This window comes from Peromyscus eremicus, chromosome 12 (assembly GCF_949786415.1).
Source record: "Peromyscus eremicus chromosome 12, PerEre_H2_v1, whole genome shotgun sequence".
Classification (NCBI taxonomy): domain Eukaryota; kingdom Metazoa; phylum Chordata; class Mammalia; order Rodentia; family Cricetidae; genus Peromyscus; species Peromyscus eremicus.
In genome coordinates, this window is record NC_081428.1 from 681,139 (window position 1) to 707,994 (window position 26,856).

The 26,856-nt window shown below is 45.9% G+C and overlaps 1 protein-coding gene across 1 annotated transcript; it reads right to left on the reverse strand.

Annotated features, from left to right (window-relative positions):
- Window positions 1-4,697: 4,697 nt before the first annotated feature.
- LOC131922204 (interferon-induced GTP-binding protein Mx2-like) lies at window positions 4,698-23,354 on the reverse strand. Its single transcript, XM_059276965.1, has 13 exons — window positions 23,238-23,354; window positions 20,201-20,393; window positions 19,127-19,264; window positions 18,375-18,529; window positions 18,004-18,142; window positions 17,328-17,526; window positions 13,360-13,438; window positions 12,268-12,390; window positions 11,721-11,862; window positions 9,371-9,529; window positions 8,807-8,883; window positions 6,447-6,698; window positions 4,698-4,928 (listed from the first exon to the last, which is right to left on the reverse strand). The coding sequence occupies exons 1-13, from the start codon at window positions 23,334-23,336 to the stop codon at window positions 4,698-4,700; spliced, it is 1,986 nt and encodes a 661-aa protein (XP_059132948.1). The 5' UTR covers window positions 23,337-23,354.
- Between the last annotated feature and the right edge of the window lie 3,502 nt (window positions 23,355-26,856).

Here is a 26,856-nt window from a genome sequence, read left to right on the forward strand (position 1 = left end):
TGGCAAATCTAAGGAGCAGTTGAAAACTTCAGAGTCCTGGAAGCACACTCTCCAGGTTGAGCTACTCAGACTATGACAGTTGTTGACTATGGAGGACAAGTGGCTTTAGAGAGATAAAGCACAAGACTAGGCTAAAAGGATTGCAGGTGCCTGCACTAGAAGATCTCAAGAGCCACCAAGGATTAATGAGCTGAAAGTTCCCACACTGGGGCTCAGGAGCTGCAGTACTGGCCCCTGTGTGCCTCTAGGCCCACAGATTAAGCCCTGTTTTGCACACACAACAATAAATATCTGCCATGAGATCCCAAGATAGTGAACCCCTGACATTATTTCCTGAAGCAATAGGCCTCCATGTCTGAAAGCCATAGACTACTAGTCTCCAGGCTGAGAATCTGAGGCCTTTAGGTTTAGATGCTCAGCTAGTGAGCTGCTGGAACCCAGGGTGTCAGTGTTTATGGAAATGGCTCCTATCTATCTGTTATTTCTGTCAGAATTTAAAAATCCCTAGCCAGCCATCTAAGCAGAATGTCACATTCCTTAAACATATTAAATGGTACAGGGCTGTGCCTTATCTCTCATAACTAAGGCTCATATGATGCTAGGTGCAAGACACCATTCTGAAGCCTTGATGAATAATATATTTTAGAGAGTGAATCCGAGACACAGAATGATAATTGACTACCCCACAATTCCAGGACTTGCCTGGATATTTTGGCAAGACTGTGATTGCCAGGAACTATCACTGGTGGTAGACAGTTCACACCAGATGATGTAAGGAGTTGTCAGGGGAAGGAACCAGCCATACATGATTATCAGGAGAACCTTGCAACCCTGGCTCACTAGCAGGCAGAGTGCTTTTTTATTTATACAAAATTTGGTAAGCAGGGATAGATTCATGATGTTTCAAAATACAGATCATATCATTTTTGTTTCTGGACATGTGTTTCATTTTTTCTTGCTCATCTTTTAGTCATCATTAAAGAACTATGTCAGAAGAGAGTTATAATTTCTAATAATTTTCCCTCAAGTTTTGACATCATTGATGAACAGAGAAATCATTTTTATTCATTAACCCATAACACAATTTTTAAGAATCTAGAGGCATCTGTCAGCTTGTTCTCAGGCTGGTAGCTTTGTTTGCTTCAAGTGTACTAGACCAAAACAAAATCTTAAAAGCAGCCCTAGCATATTGTCATATACTAGGCAGTAAACCATTAACTCTTATTTTTTTTTATTTATTTTATTTATTTTTTGCTTTTTTGAGACAGGGTTTCTCTGTGTAGCTTTGCGCCTTTCCTGGAACTCGCTTTGGAGACCAGGCTGGCCTTAAACTCACAGAGATCCGCCTGCCTCTGCCTCCTGAGTGCTGGGATTAAAGGCGTGTGCCACCACCTCCTGGCAACCATTAACTCTTAATGGTCAGAGTGCCCAAGAAAAATCCTTAGGCCAAAGCTGCTACCATTATCATTTAAATTCTGTCATAATACAATATTTATGTTTTATATGTTTGTAGAATTTGTTTATAAGTCTAATCCTGTCATTCTGTTGTTCTTTGGTCATGAGACATCACAGTGACTTTGTATGCGCTAACTTTTCTAAGAGAGGGAGGTCCTGACATCTCATTCTTTTTTCATCTTCCTACTCCATACTTTGCTCATCAATATAAGTCTCTGTTTGGGGCAGAGGTAACTTCAGCTAATCCAACTTTGTTGCTGTATATGTCATGCAATTGCCTGAGTGTAGAGTGGGAAGAGGCTTGCAATCTGAACTGTGACCAACTCCTCTAGCACCAGCCTCATTGCTCAGCCTGAACAAACCTTCCCAAACATGTTCCCATTAGATGCTTCTGCCTTCTTGGGCTGAGGATGCACCACAGATACGCAACACTGTTTAGGGCTGTAAGACAGCAAAATTATGAAAGTGCAAACACACTAAAAGCCAATTTAGGGCCTCAGTGTGTGCTGGGACAGCAAAGCACCAGCTGCTGGCCTTCATTGGGGATGTCCATTCAGAGCTGGGATATTTCCTCTTCTATGTTAGAAAATTTCATCTTAGGCTGGTTACATTTGTGAACGATGCTGACTTCACTTGAAAGATAAAGTTAAAAGCAACCAGATGAGGGAAACATTGATGTTGGTGTAGTTAAACACTATTGACTTTCTGAGCATAACTTAACCCAGCATTTCATTAGAGTGAAAAAATCAACATTGGCAGCTTCTCATGGCTGGGCAACTAGCTGAACCAGCCTTGAAATGATCACTGGTTGACTGAGTTTGGGGGTGACAGTCCTGATTTGAAATCATGTTCCTGGGGTTCTCCCCAGATATGGGTCCCTGATTTCCAAGCTATATTCCATTCAGGCCAAGGCTGTGGTTCCAGAGGCATACCTGCCTGGTGTAACTCTGTCCAATCACCATGCAGAGGATTGGCTATATGGTGTGATGTAGACCAGGTTCACTTGTGTGGGTACAGTGTTTGACAAGGGCTTTAATTTTTGTACTTGGAAAGAAGACTTAGAAGTCCCCCAGGGAGCTACTGGTTCATACCAAGTGCATTAGCTTGCAGTGGTGGTCCTTGAGGCACAAGCTGGAACACAGCCTGACCTGGATACCAGGGCAGGTTCCCTGGGAGAAGAATAAAGGATCTGATAAGTGCCACAGCTGTGTTCTTCCCAGGCTCATTGTCACTGTTATTGGGTTACACTCACATCAGCTTTTCTCCTTGAGACCATGCTTGCTGTGGGGGTCTGCAGCCTGGCTGGTGCCAAGTATCTGTTCCACTTAAAGAGGATTTATAGAAAGCAGAAGGCTCTCGTCATTGACAACATCATGTCCACAAGGCCCTCCAAATAAGGTTCATATGATTTCCCATCACACAACATGGATTCAGATGCTGCAGCATATCATCCCTAGCTTTCTGAAAAACTGAGGCATTCTACTGTAGCCTGTTCTCATCTGTCTAGGCCTCCCCATACTTCATTAAACATCCCCACTTTATAATAGTCACCAAGGCCCAGTCTATAATATTCACCCTTCCTAGAGTGAGGGTCCTGGAGAAGATAAACTGCAAGTTCTAGCATTATTGAGAGGAGTATGCCAGACAAGTGTCACATAGCAGGAGACAATAGTTGGGACATAGCTGTCATCCTGGGGTCACTGATGAACTGTGGCCTGAGCCTGGCCTCTCCCAGTGCTAGAATCTCATAGAGGTGTCCTAGAGTTCATATTCTGGGTTCTGATCACAGGGATAGAGCCCAGACACTTGTTCTTTATGGGCCAAAAGGAACATCCTCCTGATGCTTTGGGAGAATCACACCCAGCAGGCTACCTCCTCATAAACTCTAGACTCTTGCCTGCCCCTCATTCTCTCTATATATCGAGGAAACCACACTTGAGCCAGAGATGTTTAAACTGCCTGCCTGCCTTACTTTCCCAGAATCCTCTGTGATGGGAGGCTCAAGTACTTCATGCTCAGGTTAATGGGCAGCCTCTGGAAACTCCAGTGACCATGGCAATGGTAAGTAGTCAGTCAGCCCTGGTGAGGCCATTTGATGTCATTCATCCCAGACCTTGGAACTGGGAAGTGGCCGTTGTCTTCCTAGCATCCCTCTTGTAAGCATATTCTAGAACCTCCCAAGTCAGAGATGATAGAGGTTCAAGGGTCAGAAGACATGTAGGGTGGGGTGTATTGGGAGGGTATAGGGTGACTATGCAGCTGCTCTGAAGCACTCCCAGGGAGCAGGCAGTTCTTAAAGTAGTATTTCTGGAAGTCTATGAAAAGGACTCTGCTCCCCATGTCCTTTATCCTGTTTACTGGAGAATGACCCTCAGCTCCTTGCTCCTCCCCCTACCTGCCATGCTTGTCTTCTCCTTTCTAGTTCTGGCATTCCTGATGGACCTAGTGTCAGGGCCTCAACTGGGCATCTGTCCCTGGCAAGTATTGGGACTCCATCCAAGGCTTCCTAACCTTGAAGGCAGGAAGTACAGTGTGGATTTGGAGCTGAGTTCTAGGAGAGGAGGTTTGAGGGTGAGGCTTGTGTCTACTCATTTTCCAGTCATGGAGGAACTCTGCAGTCCTACCCTGGGTGGGTGTGCAGAGCTTCCTACAGCCTCTGCTCACATTGAGACTGCTTTATATTCCCTGCAGCCAGTGCCTGTGCAAAAAGAATGCATATGTTCAACTATTTGTCTTTTCAGCTTGTCTCCATTTGCTGTAGTTCCTAGGAAGTACAGTCTCTTTGGTACCCAATTCCTGAGGGGAGTTGGCTTTAGTGGCCCACATATTTACCACTTGCCTTCTACCTTCTGAAGTCCTGTAAAACCCCTTCCACCAATCCAAAGTGAGTCAGAGAAGTGTCAAAAGTGGTTTATTAGGAATGAATGTAATAGGTAGCTCCCTCCTGGAAGGATGCACTAAAACAGGGTGCTGAGAAGGTAGAGGCCAAGGTGGGAAAGGTTCTTAGGGTGAAGCCATTGTCATATCAGAAAAGTAGCATCCTCTATCCATCTATATCCTGTGTTTTAGAGCCTTTTTTCCTTCCTGATCTCAGAGTGAGCAGAGAGTTTCCCTTTGCTTCTGATTGCTAACAACAATACCAGGTCAGAGGCTAAAGGGTGGTGGAATAGCTACCAGAAAAGGCAGGAGCCCTTCTTTCTCTGACGCACTATCCAAGATACACAGAGAAGGGCAGGGCCAGCTTAACCAGGGAATTTGGCTAGCTGGCGGCGAGCCTGGGCCAGCCTTGACAGCCTCTCCTTCAGGAACTTCCTCTTCTCGCTGGTGTCATTGTGTTCCTTCAGGAGCCAGCCACAAGAGTCCTTGTCCTGCAGGAGCTGGAGCATGCCCTTCTGCAGCTGCTCAGCAAACATTTTCAGAATGAAATACTGGATGATCAAAGGAATGTGGCTGGAGATGCGGTTGTGAGCTTTCTGGAAGAGGGAGAAACAGAAGGCTTGAGGGAGAGGCACAGGGAACCTGATACCAGGTCATCTCTGAGTAGTGAGATCCTGGCAGGTACAGGCCTCATCCCCCTCAGTGTCCTGGCAGAGCAGGTCCAAGGTGTCTGCTAGACTCTGGATCCCACCAGTTTCCCTGACCATCAATCAAATGAGTTTCAATGGAAAAGAGTAATATGTACTGGAATGTGGTCCACAGAGACACCCCACCTCCATTTCCAAATGGCTGATCTCTTGGCTGAGAACATTGCTTGCCTGTCCTTAAGACCCAGGCTTCTTGGCAGCAGGGAAGCAGAGCAGTCAGAGTCCTAAATGAGCTGCCTGAAGGAAGTCAGACTTCACCTGCTCCCTCCTCTCTCTCAGCTGTCAGCCCCATTCCCCTCAGACAGGTTGCTCTCTCAGTTAGATGACACGTGCTGGTGGTTTCCCAAGGTTGGAGCCTCTCTGGTTCTCATTTTCCTTCTTTAGGATACAGGATTACCACAACTACAGCCCTCTGGGGATGATTAAGCAGATGCGTCACAAGACATCAGAGTTAGAAGATGCCTGGCAAGTGATGAGCAGCTAGTCACAGCTTAGGCACAACCCTGAGTCATGGCAGGAAATAGGCTATGTGTTCTCTAACCACAGACGACCTGGGTGAGGCCTGTCTCCAAATGCCAATGGGAAGGAGTGAGATTCAGAGCTGTGGGTAAAAGAAGGCATAGAGACCCCAGATATCCAGATGTTTGTGCCTAGGATGGGAATAGGGCCTTGACTAAAAGGAAAGGATGATGTCTACAGATATAAAAAAAGCCCTGATTCATACTACGACATGTAGGGAAATTGAGGGCATTATGGTCAGAATAACAAGCCAGGGAGGAAGAACAAAAATCTGTAATGTCTCACTTGCTGAGGTTCCCGGGGTTGTCAGAGTCCTAGAATCAGAGAGCAAATCTAATATCTACACGTGCTTGGTCATAACACCCAGGAGTCCTATGTTTAGCCACATGACAAGCCTGGCATTCTAGGAGCCTGTGACAGAAGTCTGTACATTAGAAGGTCACCACGACTTTCCCTGTGTGGTAGCTTCCAGGTCCCTGTGGCTTTGGCTGAGTAGGACCTGCTGTACCTGGATTACATGATGTGTGTCCCTCCAAACAGATGGCAGGACCTGGCTTCCACTTGATGAGTGCATAGCATCCCAACACTGTGCCTAAGGCCAAACACTCCATCACAGGTGCTTGGGATGCTGAAACAACATCTTACAGAGAAGAAAGCTGATGTTCTGAGAGTCTAATTCACACTGTCAGGGTAACAAGGACCATAAAAGGCAGATGTATGTGGTTCTAGGCTACCTGTTTATCTGAATGAAATATAATCCCTTCCCAGAACTGCAGGACTGAGCTGTCCTGAATCCTCCTTGCAGATCCATATCCTACACACAGAGAGACACAGAAACAAAGGAAAGAAATGGCCTAAAACCCAGTTCCAAGGGGTTCACACATTTACCTGGCGGTATGCGTCTAGATGCTGAAAGATCTCAGCCATGGATGAGTTCTGTGAAGCTTGAGACTGAGAGGAAGTGAAGGCACTCGACTTTGTCTTATTCTTCTCCTCCTCAGTTTCCTTCTCCCTGACCTTTTGCAAGGCTCCTCTGTAAACTTTGTCCTGGCAATAGATGATCTGCTCTATCTGAAAGTGAAGTCGGATCATCTTCTCTGCTTCCTTTTCTTGTTCTAATCTGATGTCTTCAAGTTTGGACTGCAAGGAAAGAGAAATGTAAGCCACCAGTCATCAAGAAATGCTCGCCATGGAGTAAGAACACGGGACACTCACCAGGTCGACAAGCATCTGGTCAACCAGCAGAAAAATGTAGTCATTACCCAGGAGTATTCCCTGTACCCTCTTGCTCAGTTCATCTATGTTATACCCAGAACTGAGGGTGGACACCAGAGGAAGCCTAAGCCAGGTGTGAGTAGCTCCTTATTTAGAGGTCAACCTTCAGTGTCAACTTGAGTGGATTTATTTTTAAAGATTTCTTTATTCATTTTATGTATGTATGTGTATGTGTGTGTTGCGTGCATTTGTGTGTACCATATTCCTGCAAGTGCCTACAGAGGCCAGAAGAAAGTACTGGATCCCCTGGACCTGGGGTTACAAATGATTGGAGCCACCTGATGTGGGTGTTGGGAATTGAACTGATGTCCTCTTAGAGCTGTAAGCATTCTTAACCACTGAGCCTTTGCTCCAGCTCCTTGACTAGGGTTAGAATCCCTCAGGAGACTTGTCTCTGAGCATGTCTGTAAGGGTATTTCCAGAGATGTTTAAGTGAAGGGCAGACTCAAGCTAATGTGGGCAATGCTATCCTATATAGTTTGGGCTTCTGAACACTGCACTCATCGGTTTTCTGAACAGGGCAATGTGACTAGCTGCCTCATGTTCCTACTCCTTCCCAGCAACAATGGACTGTTTCCCCTCAAACCAAGAGCCCAAGTAACACTCATTAGTTGTTCTTACCAGATATTTGGTCACAATAAGAGGAGACATAAGGAAAAACCTAGGCGAGGGACCTGTATGGATTATCAGCCATGACACAACCACTCTCCCTGCTCTTTTAGGCACTTTAACATGTACATTAAGGAGATGGCTTCCACCAGAGAGTGTGCAAAGATAAGAAGGCTCAGTCTAGGTCAGTCACCTCCTATGTGTCTCGTGTCCTGGGATTTCAGGTCAGCCATGGAGGACAGGCTTTGCCTAGAGAGGATCCTGACCTGACCGTTGCAGGGATAAGACATGCAAAGCTTGGTGCTGAGTGTGTCTGCAGCTGCTACTCCCATTTCCCATACCTTCCAGGGAGGCCTCACTGCTTCCACTTTGGGATCACAGGCCCATGATACATCCCAACTGTGTCCCAGGCTGAAGAATGTCAGAGCCAGTGGCCACCTGCACAGGTCCTGTCTGCTTGGACAGGGGCTGAGTTTCTTGGCCATGTCAGACCCTATGGAGGTAGAGGCATTTCCTCTTTTCTGCTGTGTCCCTCTAAACAGACAATTTCATACTCAGCATCCTAACTGTTAGAAACCGGCCCAGACTGCTACCCTGGCCCTGAGACTCCAGCAGCCCTACCTTTTGTCAGCCTCACAGAGTGTCAGCTATCCTACTAAGCAAACAGGAACCCAGATACCTGGATACATTTCTTGTCTTGGGAAATAAATTTTCTGAGACACATCACACACATCAGAGGACATCAAAAGGCTCCTTTTGGATATCATCTGGTGATTACCAGTGGCCACATCCCCCCCTCCTTTCCCTTCTGCCTGTTGGGATATCAGAGAGCCTGACTGTAGTGTTGTAAAACCTTCCCCTTTCCTCAGAGACTTATAAGAAGGGAGCTTGTGTCTGTTCTGTAGGCCTGATTTCTCTTCAGACCCATGCCAGATTGTCTCTGGTTCTGGGGCTTGACTTTCTTCAGAGTCACTGGTAGACTGTTTGTCTGTCTGTCTGCCTGTGACACTAACAACTATTCTAATAAATGTCTTACTTCCCGCAATCCATCTCAATGTCACCACTGAGCCTCACATCTGACAACTTTCACTCAATGTCAGGAGTGTCGTACTATACATGGGCCTGTGAGCCTCCCTGACAGAGTACTGTGGATTTCAGCATTCATCTCTGTTCCTCCCCCCTTCTCCCTGCTCCTGCTTTAGCAAGACAGCACCAGTGCCCTCATCAACAAGATTCAAGCATGAGCCTAAGCCTCTTCCAAACAAGCACAGGAAAGGAGAAATAGTCTCAAACCAAAACACTTGTTCTCTACCATAATGAACTCCTGTCATTATGCTTTAAAAATTATACACACTTGGTTTTACCTTGGTAGTTCTGTGGAGGTTAAAATACTCAGCAAAATTTTTTTCAGAAACACTGGAAAAGGCAACTCGTACTATTTCTGATTGAAGAGAGAAAAAAGTTTAACACAGTAAGTGGTTAAGATGTGTTCACTCTGTGTAGATGCAAACCAGGGCAGGGATGAGGGAGTTGGGTGCTCTCCTCCTCCCTCCCTTATTTTCTTCCTGTCTCCCCAATGAAGAGGGATGAATACCAGGCTTCTAGAGAACTTTCTTTAATATAAATATAGCTGTAGGCTAAGCATGGTCATCACTTTATATGAAGGACTCTGATTGTGCTCCTTACAAGATTTGATAAGGGCCAAAAAGGTTAGGTGACTCTGCCCTCTGACAGCAAATCCCTGTGCCCATGGGGTGAAAATGGACTGAATTCTTGAACACCACAGTGGCATCTAGAGCACAGAATGCCTACCTAGAACCAGCCCTAGAGGACAGTTCTGGGTTCAGCATTATCTTTGTCCCTTGTCCCAGAAATAAAATGGCTGAGAGCAACAGAAGCATTTCTTGGTGACCCTGCACAGCACTCACCAGTGACCCTGTGCAGCATGTCTACAGCTGGCTCTTCCAGGACTTTGATTTGGTTTCTTATGATGGTCTCAAATGTTTTGTAGTTCACAAACCCTGGCAGCTCTCGGCCTCGATATTGCTTTTCAAATTTCCAGACTTCATTATATAATATATCATAACCTACAATAAGAGGTGATTGTTGTTTTTTTTAAAATACCATCTTGCAAATTTTCCTAAACAAATCCATTCTGATCATACTGAATTTACTGAGGTAAAACAAGGCAAACAAATATCTGCAAATTGGAAAATATTTGGGGTTACAGAGAAGAATGAAATCTCAAGGCCACTTCCCTCAGATGAGGCAAAAGGCAAGCTCAGAGCCACAGACCACAGCAGAATCCAACAGGTGGAAACCAGGAGAAGACATGGCCTCAAAAAGACTTTGAGTATGTGGGTTAGTGAATCCAGCTGGATTTGACCAAAGAAGAGACAGAGCACATGGCTCACAGGCCCTGTGGCCTCTAGATGGCATCAAGAGCTGAATGGGAGGAGGGTGTCCCTCAGTAAGAGATGACAGGGCTAGTGGGCACCTGGATGGCCCCAGTATGACTTGATCTCTCTGTTCATGACACAAAACACTTAGTCCCTCTCCCCACTACTGGAAGTGGGCAGCAGACTCAGATGCCCCAGCTTCCCCTGTGATAAATGGGCCATTTATACTTTTTTATTTTATCATTTTGTGTGTATGTGTGTTTTGCTGCATTTTTGTCTGTGAACAATGTGCATACCATGCCTCCAGGTCCCAGAGAAAGAATCAGATCCCATGGGATTGGAGTTACAGATGGTTATGAGTCACCATGTGGGTGCTGTGGATCAAACCTAGATCCTCTGGGAGAACAGACAGTACTCCTAACCGCTAAGCCATCACTCCAGTGCTCCAAAGAACATTTTTATTAAAAGAAAATTTAGCTCATTAAACAAGATTATAAATATATTCTGAGTTTTGTGCTAAGCTCCACAGTTTAACCCTTGATTCTGTGAAGTTTCTGTTACCTCAAGGATCTGCTGCACTCACCAGCAGTCAGTGCCTCCCTTTCTGCACTCTCTCCAACCCTGCAGCCTCTGCTCTGCTTCTGTCTACACCATGTATGTATTCTGGGTAATCACATACTACAGGCCACTGTGACTGTTCTGCTGGCTTTCACTCAGTATCCTGTCATCAAGGCTGTCATGCACAGCCAAGGGAAGCTGTTTGTTAAAACTTCTGATTGGTTTAAGTCAATTCAGTGTTTTCATGAAGCCCCTTTAGGGAAGACAAAGTCCCCTCCACTATGGCAGCTTTCTCAGCACAAACATAATCAAGGAACTGATTTCTTGTACTTTCTCCCTGTTTCAGGTTTTGAAGCTATGAAGATGAGGTGGGGTGCTGCCTGCACTTGTATTATTTTCTCATTGGCATAATGAAACATATTATGATGCCCCAGGATTATGTCCCTGGACAGGTAGCAGTTTCCTTCAAGATTAAAACTTTCCATTTTGGAGGGATGCTCCTGAAGGCACAGGAAGTTAGAAAGGAGATGAAAACAAATATATCCTCCTGGGAAGCTCCTTAAACTCAGGAAGTCAACAACTCAGTGACTCCAGAAAGTCCCTGAAACTGACTAGATTCACCAAGCCTTCTCCCCAAGTGTGTATAAACAATAGGGACTGCTGAGACTCACTCTTAGATAAGCCGAGATCCCAGGAAGAAGCAGAGAACAATCAAGCTGTTTGGCAGAGGCTCAGATCAATTGAACTACCCAGAACTACCTCTCCAACCAGTTAGGCTGCTTGCAGTCTGTGCCCTGTGCTCTAGATTTCATGCTGGAGTGGGCTCTGAGATTACAGCTGTCTTTGAGTCATTTTTATGCCTGTAAGTAACTCCTCACCCATATTCCTGGAAATCAACCCAAGAAAACTCATTGGTTCACCAAGTTGATCTTTGCTGGCACCTGCACTTTGGTTTGTTGACAGTTCCCTATCTGGTGTCTTACTGAAGTTTGTAAGTTGAACTTCATTCCTAGTGTACTGGCACTGAAAGGTTGGCATTTAAGAAGTTAGTAGGACATGATAGCTCCATCCTCACAGAGGGTGTGTGTGTCCTCATAACAGATGCCAGAGAAAACTGTCTCTCATCCACTACACATGAGAACCAGGATAGATGGTGTCATCTTGGGAGCAGAGATGGAAACCTCACTAGTTACCTCATTTTCTGGTGCCTTGTCCTGAGACTTCTTAGCACCACAAAGTGTGAGTGATGGTCTCCTATTGTCTATAACAATGGAGTGTATGATTGTTAAGAATGGCAACCCAGATTGGACAAGATGCTTACCATTTTGGAAATTTTTTTCAATGTCCTTACTCCACAATAAGAACTCGTTTCGGATCCTGTTGAACAGGCGACATTCTCCCTCCTCCACATTTTCCTCCCCTTGTACTATGGCAGTGATGTCCTGGTTAAAAGTGTTGATTTTCTGTCAAGAAGAAAAATATCAGGATCAGCAGAGATCTTTCAAGCATGGGGTCAAGGTAGTAAAAGGACATGTGTGCCCTGAAGGTGGGTGAGCCACCTCCTCCTCATGGGCCCAGCAGAACAGTATTAAGGGAGGGACTTTGGGAGCAGGAAATACCTCCCTTCTTCCTCTTCCTTTGGGATCCTTAGGGAGAACTCTCTGTCAGTGTGGATGAAAAGAAAATGCCCCCTACAAGCTCCACCTTACACTCAACCATACTCTTTATCCTGACTCCCTTCTTAACACTAAATGGACAGGAAGCATCTCTATCAGCCTTGGAGTCATGAGATCTGAAGAGCACCAGAAAGAGATTCCTGTGTAGATGGTGATGCAGTCATCATGCCCAGAACTATGGACAATGCTCACTTCAATCAGAAAGAAAGTTTTCTCATTGTCATCCTCTGGTATGTCTGCACCATACTTCTGCAGCTCCTCACTTGCTGTCTGGTGACACTTCTTTATTTGATTTTCTAACAAAGGCAGAGTTTTCTGCAATGGAAAGAGGTGAATGGGACATAGAAATATAGACTGGGAATGCAAACCAGGCCCCAAGCCTGCTCTACAGAGTCACCATGACACATGGGAAGCATTCTGAAGTCCTGATATTATTTCCCTGGTGCAGAGCAGCACTTGAGAAACATCCCTTTATAAACACGTTTGCCCATGCCTGCCTCTGTTATGCAACCCTGTCCACTGATCATGGATGTGTCCTAAAAGAGCCACCCAGAGATACATCCCTCTGTATCAGGGACATGGACTCTCTTCAGGGAAATGTCACAAAGCACCTTCTAGTAGCTTCTGAAATAGAGGAAATTATAACAATACAAGACTCATAAACTTTTGTGTTGTTTTCAACAGATTAAAAGCTGCCAGGTACTGCTGTTTCAAAGGAAGGTTCCTATAACTTTGCTGTCCTCAGGCATCTCAAGGCACTGAACTCAGCAAGAATAGGCCTGATCTGTCAGCATCAAGGAGGCCCATAGAGGGTCACACAAGATCATGGTGTCCTGCCAATGCCCTGATCTCCACCTATATCCTGGAGCTGCAGGAATACCTTGAAAACAGGAACAGCTCAGGGGAAGATCACTGCTGAGTATCTTTCCATAGCCAGTTCTCAAGCAATTCTACACACTAAATCCACCTTGCTGAGTATAATCAACACCCCAGATCACTAAGGTGATTTGAGACACCAGGTCAGAGAAAAGTGAACATGGCTTCTATCTGAAGAACCTGTTTGAACTCAAGGTTTTGAAATCAGCTCCAGAATGAGGAGCTCACAGCTATGCCACCTAGAACCTAAGGGTTGACAGCAGCAAGAACCAGCAAATTCCTTCTCATGCTGGAGTTACACATTCCCAAATACCACATATCTGTGCAAAGAGATCTTGACCAGTTCATGTGCCCAGGACCCTCCGAGTCCAGGTTCAGCTTTATGAAGACACAGCCAACCAGTCTTACACAGATGTGTGAGATGAGCTCTGAGGTCAGTCTCTCTGCCAGAAGGGGCACTGTGGCCTTCCCATTCTCCAGAAGAACACTGGGGGAACAAGAGAGAGGATCCCATTAGACTGAGCCAGAACACAAGTCTGCAGCCTGCTGTGGGGAGGCCTGGGCCAGTCTGGGTACTTTCAGTGAATGGGTACCTTGAGACTGGTACTCATGGAGTACTCAGAGATGGTTTTGTACAATGATACAGGGGAGCCAGCTAGGATAGATCTACAGTGGGCTACAATGATCCTCCTCAGCTCATTAATAATCAGAGTAAAATCTGTTCTCCACAAAACATATATGCATGAGCACATATATGTTATCATAGCACAATACCTCATTCCATGTGTGATACACATGAATACACATGCACACACTTCTATATGTGACACATGCAAGTATACAACACATCCTTCAATGTGTGATGTCAGTAAACTCATACTTACACGTATAATACATTCAAGTAAACATACTTGTCCATAAAGGCTATACATATGAGTACATACACACACATATATAATACACAAGAAAACACACAATACATATAGATCCAGGTCTTTATACAAAGGCACTGACATGTATTTGCATATGTGTGATGAACAAGTGAAGGGAGGAGACACTCTTTGGTCCAAGAAAGGATTTAAGCCATGGACTCTTAAAGGCATAGAGCTACACTATTCTTATGCTGCCAAAATCTGTGTTCAGACAATACACTGTTATGCCTTAGGATACAAGTCATCGGTGAGTTAGAATTCTTCCTGCCTATGTATGACAGCTTACTCTTATTGGGTCTCCAATTTCTACACTGGTCAGTTTATTTAAACAAACAAACTGTGGTAGAATAGAAACAATGGAAATTTTGTTTTGTTTTAAGCCAGGGTCTCTCTACATAGACCTCGCTATTCTGGAACTCAGTATGTAGACTAGGCTGGCTTTCAGTTCACAGAGATCCACACAACTCTGCCTCCCAAGTACTGATATTAAAGGCATGCATACAAGGAAACGTTTAAAGCTAGAAGAGCCAGAAAGATGTATTCCAAGTTCTGAAAGATCATAACTGTTGACCCAGACTACTATATCCAGCAAAGCTATCTATTACAATTGATATAGAAATAAAAAACTTCCATGATAAAAACAGATCTAGGGAATTTATGACTGCTAATTCAGGTTTACAGTGGACCCTGGAAGAAATACAGGGCTCTGAGCAGAAGGATAAATGTAGCTAAGAAGTCACAGGGAATAAATAGGCAGTACTACAACAGTCTATCAAAAGAGGTCCAAGAATACCAAAGAGTAAATGACAAAGCCAGGAGTGGTAGTGCAGGAATCCCTGTGAATTGGGGGCCAGCCTGGTCTACATAGTGGGTTCTAGGACAGCCAGAACTACATGGTGAAACCCTGTCTCAAAATACAAAATCAAAAACAAGCAAAACAAAACAAAAAGCAATGACAGGAATTAGCATATATTTGTCGGTAATAACTCTGAATATTAAGTCCCCAACAAAGAGAGACTAGCAGATTGGATCTGAAAATAGAATTAATCTTTTTCCTGCCCCCAGAAAACACAGCTTACTATCAATGATAAGACATGACCTAAGGGTAAGGGTGCAAAAGCAAATGAATCTAGGATACAAACAGGTTAGATATTCTAATCTGTAATAAAGTAGACTTCAACATAAAACTCAAAAGAGATAAGGAGGGATACTGTATACTTACCAGGAGGATACTGCAATCTTGTACATATAGACACTAAATACAGAATCACCCATTTCATTTTGAAATGCTATTAAATGTGAAACCACAGATTGACTAACACACCCACAGGGTGTGACTTCAATACCCAACTCACACCAATAGGTAGGCTATGTGGACAAGATCTGAGCAGAGAAACATGGCAGTTAAATGATGTCAGAAATCAAATAGTTAGGCCTAGTGATGCATGCCTTTAATCCCACACACAGGAAGGCAGATCTCTGTGCATTTGAAGACAGCTTTCTCTGCATAGTGAGTTCCAGAACAGCCAAAGACTAGTAGAGAGACCTTTTTTCAAACAAGCAGACAAAAAGGAAAAGAAAAAAGAAATCAAGTGGACCTAACAGACATCTATAGTACATTCTACCCACACACTAAAGAATACACATATACACATTCTTCTTAGCAGACCATGGAGCTTTCTCAAAAATGTATCACCCATTAGAACACAAATCAAGTGTCAACAGACACAGGACAATTTAAATACCATCCAGCATTCTATCTGACCACAACAGAATTAAGCAATATATCAGTAGCAAAAAAACTATAGACAGTACACAGACTTAAGGACATTAAAGATGACACTACTGAATGGTGATTGTCATTAAGAAGAAATATGGAAATTAAAAAAGTTTCAAGAATTTTATGGGTTTCTGCAGCACATGCCTTCAATCCCAGCATTTGGGATGAGAAGACAGATGGAACTCTGACTTCAAGGCCAGTCTGGTCTACAAAGTTTCATAAAGCCTGGGCTACAGAGAGAAACCCTGTCTCAAAAAACAAAAACAGAGAGAGAGAGAGAGAGAGAGAGAGAGAGAGAGAGAGACAGAGAGACAGACAGAGAGACAGAGAGACAGAGAGAGACAGAGAGAGAAAGCTGGGGGAGAGATTGCAATAGAGCCAAGTAGAGTGATTATTGACACTCAGAAGGACAGACTTTAAAGACCTGTATTCCATGAAACTGAAAAGCCTAAAAGACATGTATGAAATCTTAGATGCATACAGCATAACAAAATTAAATCAAGATGATATAAACCGTTTAGACAGATCCATAACTAGGAAAGATATAGAAACAGTAATAAAAAATCTTCCAAACTATAAAAGGCCGGGGACCAGATAGTTTCACTGCAGCATTCTACCAGACTTTAAAGAAATTCACACCAGCATTGCTCTAATTCTTCCTGAAATAAAAAATGAAGGACAGCTTCCAAACTCTTCTCTATGAAGCCAGTATTACCTGATACCAAAACCAGATAAAGAAAAAACAAACAAATAAAAGTTATAGATCAATCTTCCTGGTGAAGAAATACGCAAAAGTTCTCAAAATACTGGCAAACTGAATTTGTATGCATACAAACAATGTTATTCATCACAACCAAGTTGGTGTCATTCCAAAGATGTAGAGATGGGTCTACACATGTAAATCAATTCATGTTATCATTACAATGTACTCAAAAACAAATCACATGATCATCTCATTAGACACAGAAAAAGCCTTTGACAAAATCCAGTGTTTCTTCATGACAAAAAGCATGTAGAAACTAGGGATGGAGGGAACTTGCCTCAACCTAATAACAGCTATATTAAAAAAAAAAACCTATAGCCAACAGCATACTAAATGGAAAGAAGTCAAATAGTTCTCATTATGATTAGGACAGACTTTGAAAAGAGAATGCTCTTGTAGTAGGGAGTTATAAAGGTCTTGGTGGGATTTAAGCGATCATCAGCGAGTGTGTTTGGAAGTTCAGATCTTATCATTTATGTCTATTGTTCTCTGATCTTTGTTTTACTGTAATGTGTCGAGCAAGAGCCTGGCATAGTTTTCTGCAGGCACTGAACAGTTGTTTATGTCATGGACTTCTAAAGTGACAACCAGCATGGCTGAGTAATGCTTTTATGCCATATCAAAGGTATGGTGAGGTTCTGGGTCTCCTGCTTTTCCTCTGCTCTGTTCTACTTATGACTCAAATTCCTGTGCCACTTGATTGTGGTACTTTGACAAGTCTCCTCCTCTTTATTTACTACTTACTACTTTTAAGGACTACATTGTGCATTTGCTTTCCTTCAGGAAAGTTTTACAGTCCTTCCAAAGGTGCAATCATCCTCAGGCTGTTGCACACACACCACTCATGTCAGGTCTTCTTGACCAGCAATTTTCACTGCATGGCACACTATGGCAGAGGTACCTGAAGTGAGGGTGCTCCTTGAAGAAGGCTTGCTCCTTCTCAAGGGCCTCAGTCAGGCTCAGCTTTTCCTGGATGTCCTGCTGACCCCTGCACTTGACTATCATGTAGCCCTTCTTCAGGTGGTACACCAGGTTCTGTACCACATCAACAACCTTGTCTTCAGTACCTCTGTCCACCAGATCGGGCTTGGTCAAGATCCCTGCAGGACAGACACTGAAATCAGAGGAAACATATCAAGAGAGAAGGAAGTGTAGCTCTCACTGACCACCAGGATCTCATCCTTAGATGAAGCCCACAGAAACCATGCAGGGTAGAAGCCCATCCACAAAGACATGTGTAGGTGGCCTTGTGAAAACAACAAAAGTCCTTTGATCAGCCGCAGGCTCCTTCCTAGCACCTCTCCATGGCCATTACTCAGAGCAACAACTGTTCATCTTCACACTCTGTGGACCTTACCATGGCTCCTATGACAGTGAGTCTCAGCAAATATGATTTCCTTCCCATGCTTGCCCAACTATGACTCCTCATGCCTTTCCTACCGGGGAGATGAGATGAAGGTGTCACTTCTTCCCATCTCAGTGGGATCCTGGGTGTGAACTGAGCTTGGTCCATCTGGATCCAGGGGATGTGTCGTCACTGGCATACACACACCACTGTTATCTCCCACTCTCCTCACCTATGGTCCTGTCCCCTTCAGGGTCCACCTCCTGAGCCATGCTCAGTGCCTCCGTGGTAGCAATGTCCACATTACAGGGGACCACCACCAGGTTGATGGTCTCCTGTTTTTGGATGTATGTCTTAATGAGTCTCTTGATCTGTAAGAAATAAGATGATGAGTCCTAGTTATGAAAACAGGATCCGGAGTGAGATGCTATGACCATCCACTTGCTTCAGGCCCTGGCTTCCATGGACTGCAATCCTCTGTAGTAAATCCTGGCCAACCAGTGTCACTTCCACATCCTCAAGGTCCCTCTTAGACATAGCCCTGGTCATACTTCAGTGCCCTTTGCATCTCAATGTAGGTCAGAGTGGAATCTAGAGTCTCACCTGGTGTCCGATGTCTGCGGGCTGATTGCCTACAGCCACCCTGGTAATCCCAGGCAGATCAATCAAGGTCAGGTCTGGGACATTTGGGGAGCTGACATCCAGGCTAATGAGCTTATCACTGATCTGCAGCCCATTCCCAGCAATCCAGTTCTGACCTGGAGAGTAGGAAAAAGGAAGTGTGATCAAGCTTGGTTGGGTGAATTGGGGAGACTAGAGCAAAGATGGAGGGGATCTTATTCCAGGGAACTCTGGGAAAGCATGCCTTGGCTATGCAGTAACCCCAGGGGTTCCTGTGTAGAAAGTTGGTATGATCCTCAATTGGTCATATTTTGAGCTTATAGACATGCCGGTAGGTGGAACCATGCTAGAGGTAGTAGGTCACTGGGGAGCAGGTCCATATGTCTTATTTCTGGTCCTTTCCTATGGCACTCTGCTTCCTCTCTGACACCACTTGCTCCTGGGACAATAATGTTCCTCCCAGGATCATAGGAAAAGGTGACCATAGACAAAAACCCTTCTGAATCCAGGAGAGAAATATGTCCTCCTGTAAGGCATTCTGCCAGGTACTGTGCCACAGCCACCCAAAGAAATGCAAAGCCTCGTCTATCCTGGGGTCATGGGCAGCAGCAGATTTAAAGGGGTTTCATTTTCTGTGATGGAACAAGGTCCTGACAAAATAACTCAACACTTCTCCTCTGACACCTGGCAGTGTTGACAGGCAGTCAGAGGATAAGGGACAACAGGACACCAACCATTGTTGATGGCATCTTCCACCTGTGAGGGATCAGAGAGTTCCAATTCGATGTCATCATAGGTGACCTTGCCTCTCCACTCCTTTCCCTGCTCCAGCTTCTTCAATTTCAGCACCAGAGGGCATCTGGTAACAATACCTAGGAGATGAGGTCCATGTTAGCCCAGTGCTCTGGTGAGCACAGTGTCTTATAGGGCCTTAGACTAACACCCTTACACACACTCATCTGCAGAGACTCTGGGAATGGAAACATCTGGCCTCACTCTCATGCTGTCTCTCAGTATGACCCCAGGCCTATATTCTTGGAATAGGAACCAAGGTCATGTTTATCCATTTGGGGTAAAAGCCACCAACCACTTCAGGCTGCTTCCTCCTAGTGTGCCACCCTCAGCTCCGTGGGGACCCTGGTGGAACCTTTAATGTACCAGACATCTCCCACCAGCCCCCATGCATCCTGGTCACCATCCCTCAGGCCACTTCCTCATGCCCCCTGATATGATCTCCTTCCAACTCCTGCCTTATCCAAGACATTTCACTGGGTCCCTGAAATACATTGGCTCTGACCTCTTCCTGAGCACTCAATGACCACGCCAGTCTGGAGTTTAAGCAGCAGCACTAACCTGGACACCAGTCTCTTCTCCAGAGAGAATGGCCACCACAAAGAAAGGGGATAGGGATCTCACCCACTTAGTCACTGCTTCTGCAACCTGCAGGTTTCAAGTGAGTCTTGAAATGGACAATGGGACAGTGCAATGGACTAAAGCTGCTCCCACTCCCAGCACATAGGCTCAGCTCCAACACCTACAGTGACTGTTGGATACAGAGCCTGAAAGGAGGTAACTTAGGCTGAAGGAAGGCTTGAGAAGCTGCATGGGTGGAGCCCTAACCACTGAGACTGGTGCCCTTGTGAGAAAAGGAAGAACCTGCAGGGCTGCTCAGGGGAAAGGCTACCCACAGTCAAGGACTAAGACCACCTTGTCCTTCATTCTGCAGTATGTCCAAACTGGAAGGGATCTGTTTCTATCTATGAGCCCCAGGTCCACAGCCTAGCAAGGCAAAAAGCATGAGCTCTCACCACTGCCTCTGGGGAGGGCCACTCCTGACAGTGCTTCCAGCACAGAGCTCTTCCCTGAGCTCTGGTCCCCAATGACTGCAATGGCAGGCAGGGCCAGGTCCTGCTCCACACCCAGGGCCCGCAGGGAGTCGATGAGGTCAATGCAGGGCCGCACCTTCTCCTCATACTGCCTGCAGAGGTTGTTCATAGGCTCCTAGATGAGGGCAAAGCAAGACTGAGTTTATGCTCTATGGAAGTGCTCCTGCAAGGACTGTTGGTTCAAGGATTATGTACATGTTAAAATACCCAAGAGTGAGAAATGGGCAAAAATATATTTGAGGAAATAAAAAACATTGATTCTTCTGTACTGATGATGAAAAAGACAGGATCCATGTTGTTGTGCATGGCCCATGAACCTAAGATGCCACATACTCCTGGATGCCACATACTCCTGATTATCAGAGCTGGACCTGCAAAGGTGACCTCAGGTTCACTGTTGCCAGAGAAGAAAAGTGACATGGGTTTTCAAGGAGGAAGTAAAGCCGTTCAATTTCCCTTGTTCACAGTTTTTATAGGGCCATGGCAAAAACTGGACAAAGGCTGAAGTAATCTCTGTCGAGATTGAATGTTAATTCTCTAGACCATTATGAGCTGAGCCAAAGGCAGGCCAAACACTCTATGCATGTCCTCTGGCCCAATTAGGGAGATAATTATGCACTGTGCATGCTCTGCCTGCCTAGTTAGAAGTAGTTGAAGCCCTGTTCTATCCACTTCTGACTCCAACTTTGATCCTGATAATCACCTAGCTATTGGTTGCTCTAAAAATTGTTATTACTAGCCTCTTAAACACACACACATAACATGCAGGTGTCTACAGTTGTGTTTATTATACTAAACTATTTATTCTCACATTGGTCAGCTTGTAACTTATCACAGTAGAGAACTCTATCACTGCCATCAAGATGTTACTGCAGTCTTTCTTGATTCCCTCATATTTGACTTCTCTGTGGAGTGGTCAGAGATGGTCTCCCAAGTGCAAACTTCTTGCAAGAAGCTATGCTGATGTAAAATTTATTCTGCTACATTTGGCCTCTTTAGAAGCCGGAATACAAGAAAGTTAATCACGCCCTACATATATATGTCGTCAAGGGCTTCCTGTGAGCCTGCTTGCCTGTGTCACTAGGTAAAAGACTCTTGTCCTAAGATAATGATAAAGTTGTAGCTGAGAGGCTGTGTACCTCACAGAATGGGACAGGGCATTAGCGGAACACAACATCTAACACCAAGTCCTCTGAGGCTTTGTTGCTGACAACTGTACTCCACGAGATGGGAGTGTCTCATCTGCTCCTCAAAAGGAGCACACCTGTGCCTGTTAAATCAGGTAGCTCCAGCCCTAGGTCTTTCTCATACCTGAAGGTACAGAGGAGGTATGCTGCTACTGTGGGACTGAAAGCACCAAAATCAGAAACTCAGTTCCTATCTGCCTAGAAATTGTGCTGAGAGACTGTAGATAGCCTGTCACCTGGAGAGAAAGAGCCAGCTGCTCCCAAAGCATGTGAGTGTGAGAGTATATAAGTTAAGTTCTGATACATGCTCCAAAGACCTCCTGGTGAAGGTGTGGTCCCCAGCTGTTCTTGGAAATTGGTGGGATTGGAAGAGTTGGGGACCTCTGGGAGGGTACAGATCATTGGCAGCATGACCTTGAAATGAACTTGGACCCTGGTCCTTCCTCTACCTCTACTTTTCCCCGGTCACTGGACACTAGCTTTGTTCTATCATGCTATGCATCACAGACCTAGAACAATGGCACATAGTGGGCATGGGATGTAATTTCTCAAGCTGTGAGCCAGATAACCTTTCCTCCTCCTAAGCTGATTGTAGCTAGAGTTTTCCTGCCTCGCCCACAGTCAAGACAAATCTCTCTCACCTGCCAGTCCCACAGCCACTCAGACCCGACCAAGTAAACACAGAGACTTATATTGGTTACAAACTGTATGGCCGTGGCAGGCTTCTTGCTAACTGTTCTTATAGCTTAAATTAATCCATTTCCATTCATCTATACCTTGCCTTGTGGCTCGTGGCTTACCGGCATCTTCACATGCTGTTTGTCATCATGGCGGCTGGCAGTGTCTCTCTGACTCAGCCTTCCACTTGCCAGCTTTATTCTCCTCCTTGCCCCGCCTACACTTCCTGCCTAGCCAATGGCCAATCAGTGTTTTATTTATCGACTAATTAGCAACACATTTGCCATATAGAATATCCCACATCAGCTGATTCTTTCAGGAACTTGGTCACAGCAATGGAGAGCTGACACTACATTGGGTTGAGTTCTTCCTGCCCCTCATCCTGAGGGTTATATCCTTTCAAGAAGGAAATACAAACAGAGATTTAGGGAGACAGAGAGACAGTGCTCCTTCTCATTGCCTGTGACCTTTGACACTGTGGTTAATACTAAATTTAAAGTGTTGTTCTTTACTTAGACAATGGAGAGACCATGAAACAGGCAGCCTGGTGGCCCAACGTCTCAAACAGGGAGTAGAACACAGTTCTATGTACCAGAAAGAGCTGCACTGACTTCTCTCAACAGCCACACTGAAGATCCCACTGTGGAGATGGAAAACCCACTGCTGAAGGGGGAAGACCCCTCCAAGGTCAGACAGCTGACTGGGTCAGGCTGAGACCAGGCTGACAGGCCTACTTCCAGAGAGCACATTTGTTTGCTAACACTGGATTACAGCTCTATGAAAACAGCCCCCAAGTGGTTTCTCCCAGGAGATAGTGTCTCAGTGAGTCCTGACACTGTAGCTGAGGACTAAGCTGTGGTATGGGCAGGGGACAGCACAAACCTCCCAGGGCCCTGCCAGACCCTAATGATACCATCTCTTCCAGAACAAGATGGTATTCCATGAAGGACCAAGGAGGGTCATTGGTCGCACCTTGGCCCAAGCAAAGTGAAAGTAGACCCGTATCAACATCCTGCCCCAGGAAGGTCAAGGAAGCCACCATCTGCAGGGGATGTGACATAAAGCAGCAGCCCTCAGATGGACATGGGTCATACCTGGTTTTTCTCTCCTAGGTCAGTCTCTCCGTTGGGCAATGGGTCACTGGATGAGGCGACTGAAGTGGGGCTTTCGATTTCTTCTGTACTGAGAACCATCTTTGAATTCTGCTTCCTGTTGGGTATTCTGTTGGAAATGGGGATTATAAATTAGAAAGAGACTCTCCCATCTTGTGGAGTACAGTTGTCAGCAACTAATTTATAAATTAGTTGGAAACTAATTATCCAGACCTTGGTTAATATTCACACACACTGGAAACAACAGATTTACAACCTCCATTCCTTCCCTACCCACCTCAGGGGTCTATGCTTCCCATCAACATCACTCCATCATCTCATGTCATAAAGGCAGGTGTTTATTTCTGATGTGGACAGGGATTGTGAAAGGGGAATAATTCTAAATGCACTCATGGAGGCTGTTAATCTAGAACATTCTTCAGACACAGCTCTCCTTCCCCTGCTTTGGAAAGACCTCATATTACAAGGGGTCCCAGGCTCCAGAATGAATACCCTTTACTCTCAGATTGACCCTCATCTATTGGTCCATGGCTTTCTTGGCTAGTCTCACTGCACAATCAAGGTATATCACTGGTCCCCAGGCTTGTGTCTCATGACCAAAGACTCCTAGTAACCAGTCAAAACAGGATACATGGAGTTTGTTCCTTTTCTGGTATCTAAGCCCTATGTTCTGTCTGCAAATCACAAGCATGTGCAATTCTCCTGATCACCTTTGAGACTTGGTGGATTTCAAGAGCAGAGCAACCTCAAGGATCACACCCTCCTCTGTTCATTCAGTGCCATGGGCAGCCAGCTGCACTGTCACCATGAGGTGAGTGCATCTGCCCATCTAGATCTTGGTCCAGTCAAGCAAAAGCTGCTCCCAGCACTAGATCAACCCTAATTTGCAGGGGAGCTACAGGATACCCTGCTTCCTGTCTCCCCACATCCTAACTCTTTCACACTACAGATCCCATTGCACAAGACCATCAGGGCAGCCCCATCACATTTCATGCAGACTCCTGCCTCACTTGAAGTTCAGGATCAGGTCCACACAATAACCAGGTGTGGTGGGCTCTAAGCATTCCTATCCAGGCATACCTGTGCCCATTTGTGCTGTCCTGGGGGTGGTCGGCTACACTTCCACTCTAGGATAGGCAGTGGGCATTTGCCAATTGCCCTCGTGTGTCATATACCATTTATTATGGACAAAGATCCAATGACAGGGCTCCTCTGGGTTTCTGTCCTGTTAGAAAAGCACCCTGAGCCCATTTGGAAACAGGAGCAGCATGGGAATAGGGCTCGTTGCCTTTCACTGTTAGAACCCCTAACCACCAGCTATCCTGCCTGTCCAGGAGTAGAAGCCTTCCCAGGCCTGTCTGGGTGTTAAAGTGTCCATAGAGATCCCTTTCTCCTCCTAGGTTCATGCCCTCCATGTCCCCCCTGCAATTGATCCTTTGAAATGGAAGATCTGTGGGACACCCTGCACTCTGAGCAGAGGTAGGGCTTCAGACCACCCAGGACATCTCCTGTCTGGGGACTGGGAAGACCCTGGGTATGTACTTCTCTACACAGATCCTCTGTCAGCCCTTCCAGCAGGATCCCCAAAGGAGTATCCTCTTTGCATTTCAAAGCCTGTCCCTGGGTCACATGGCTTTCTCCCACCCTTAACAAGAGGCTTCCATCTGCTTTCCCATGGGCTCCTGGCCCATGTAGCAGGGGATTTGAAATCTCTCATCTAGGCCTTAGCCCAAGATCTCTGAGATCCCAAGGACCACACCCTCTCTTGCTCCCTCCTGGCAGAGAGGTATTGGAAATGTGGGTCTGTTTCAGACTGTCTCCTGAAATCAGCAGCTGGGTGGGACCCACGGTGTCTAGTCCAGTAGCCCTGCCTGTGCTGTCACTGACCCCCCTATTTTAACAGCACTGACAAATGTCCCACATTGCCCACCTGGATTACAAGGAACCCAGAGTCATCCTCTAGCCCTGCACAGAATCCTGTGCTATACTCACCCCTCTGACTCACTGCTCAGTGATAGAGTGTGCAGCGGCCAGGGTTCAGAACTCTTTAAACAGTGCTGGCTCCTCCCCTTCCCATGGAGAATTGAAAGTTAGTGAAATGGGCTGAGCTTGCTAACCTCCCCACCCCCTCCACACACAAACTGAGCTCAGAAACGAAACTCACTTTCAGAGGCCTTTGGCCGGGTCCTAAGTTCTAGAAATTGCTTATTTTGGACTCAAACCACCAAGACCTGCCATATGGACACCAGCTCAGATGGCTGTCTGCTTTCCCTCAGGACCAGCCCAGCTCTGCACTGCACCTTCTACTCCAACAGTGTGACCTCCTGTCATCTGAACACAGACTACACCAGCTTTCCCTTTTCACTAGGCCATTCCAGCTGTACCAGGGAGGGGCAGAGATAAACCATCCAAGCAATCACTGAGGAGCCCTGCCACCCTCTCTCATAACAGCAGGTTCTAAGGGCTGGGCACACTGCTCCTGCAGGACTGGTGAGGGTGACAGGTGCTGGTCTTCATGGAGAAAGGGAGCAGGCCATGATCTCTGCTGCATCTTTCCCCTGTATTCAAAGCAGAGCCCTGCTCTGCAGAGAACATCCCCCAGCTCAGGGAAGTAAGTGCCTTTCCTCCTCAGAACCGAGGGACTTGATGCTGCAGCCCTTTCCCTGAGCTGCCTGTCCTGGGAACTGGCAGGACAGACACCAGGCTCCCTTTGTGTTCACTAAGGAGCAGAGCCCTGTCACAGGGTCTTGACCTCTGTTTCCAGGCTGAGAGCAGGGTCTGTGGCTAACACCTAGTCCATGCTGGTGGGGCTTGTAGGTGGGATCAAGCAGTTCCTGGTGTACACTGATTCTGTGGCTCTAGAATGCATAGTGATGAGGCCAGCAGATTCAGTGACCTCAGATGATGGCAGCCTGTAATCAGTTTTGTTTTGCTCCCTTCCTTCCTATTCCCTCCCTCTTACTACCTTCAGTCTCTCTTTCCTGCTCCCTCTTCCTCCCCCCTCCCTGTTCCATTTCTCTGTCAGCTCAGACTTAGTTTCAGTTTCATTTCTCTGGGTCTTGGAAAATTATTTCAGTCTGTGCAGAGAAACAGATACAGAGCTCAGGTCCAGGAGAAAGCTGGAGGGAGTCTGGGTGAGTGGGAGGTGCCTCAGGGAGGAGACAATGCCTGGAGGAGGGGCAGCTGTGGGGTCAGTGGGCAGTGCTGGCAGGAGGAGACCTAGGAAGAGTATGTGGCAAAGAACAGGGAGCCTGGACATAGGAGAAAGAGCTTGACTGGAGTTGGTGGGTGGCCATAGAACAAGGACCTGCCTAAGGCTGGCAGTCCCCCTGCACTCTGACTGCCATGCTGCAGGAGCCTCCACACTGTTTTGCTGCTGCCCAGGCCTGAAAGAATTACAGAGCAAACCCAGATCTCCACAGCTTAGGCTCTGCCCTTGCCTCGGGAGAAGTCCCTCTGCTCCTGGGCCTGCTTCCTGGACTAGTCCTGTGTGTTTTCTCTTCTGTGTATGTCACCTCTTCCCAGAGGTGGCTGTGTTTCATGCAGGGTGTTTGGACTGAAGAAACGTTTCTGAGGACCCAGCAGACAGGCATAGATGCAA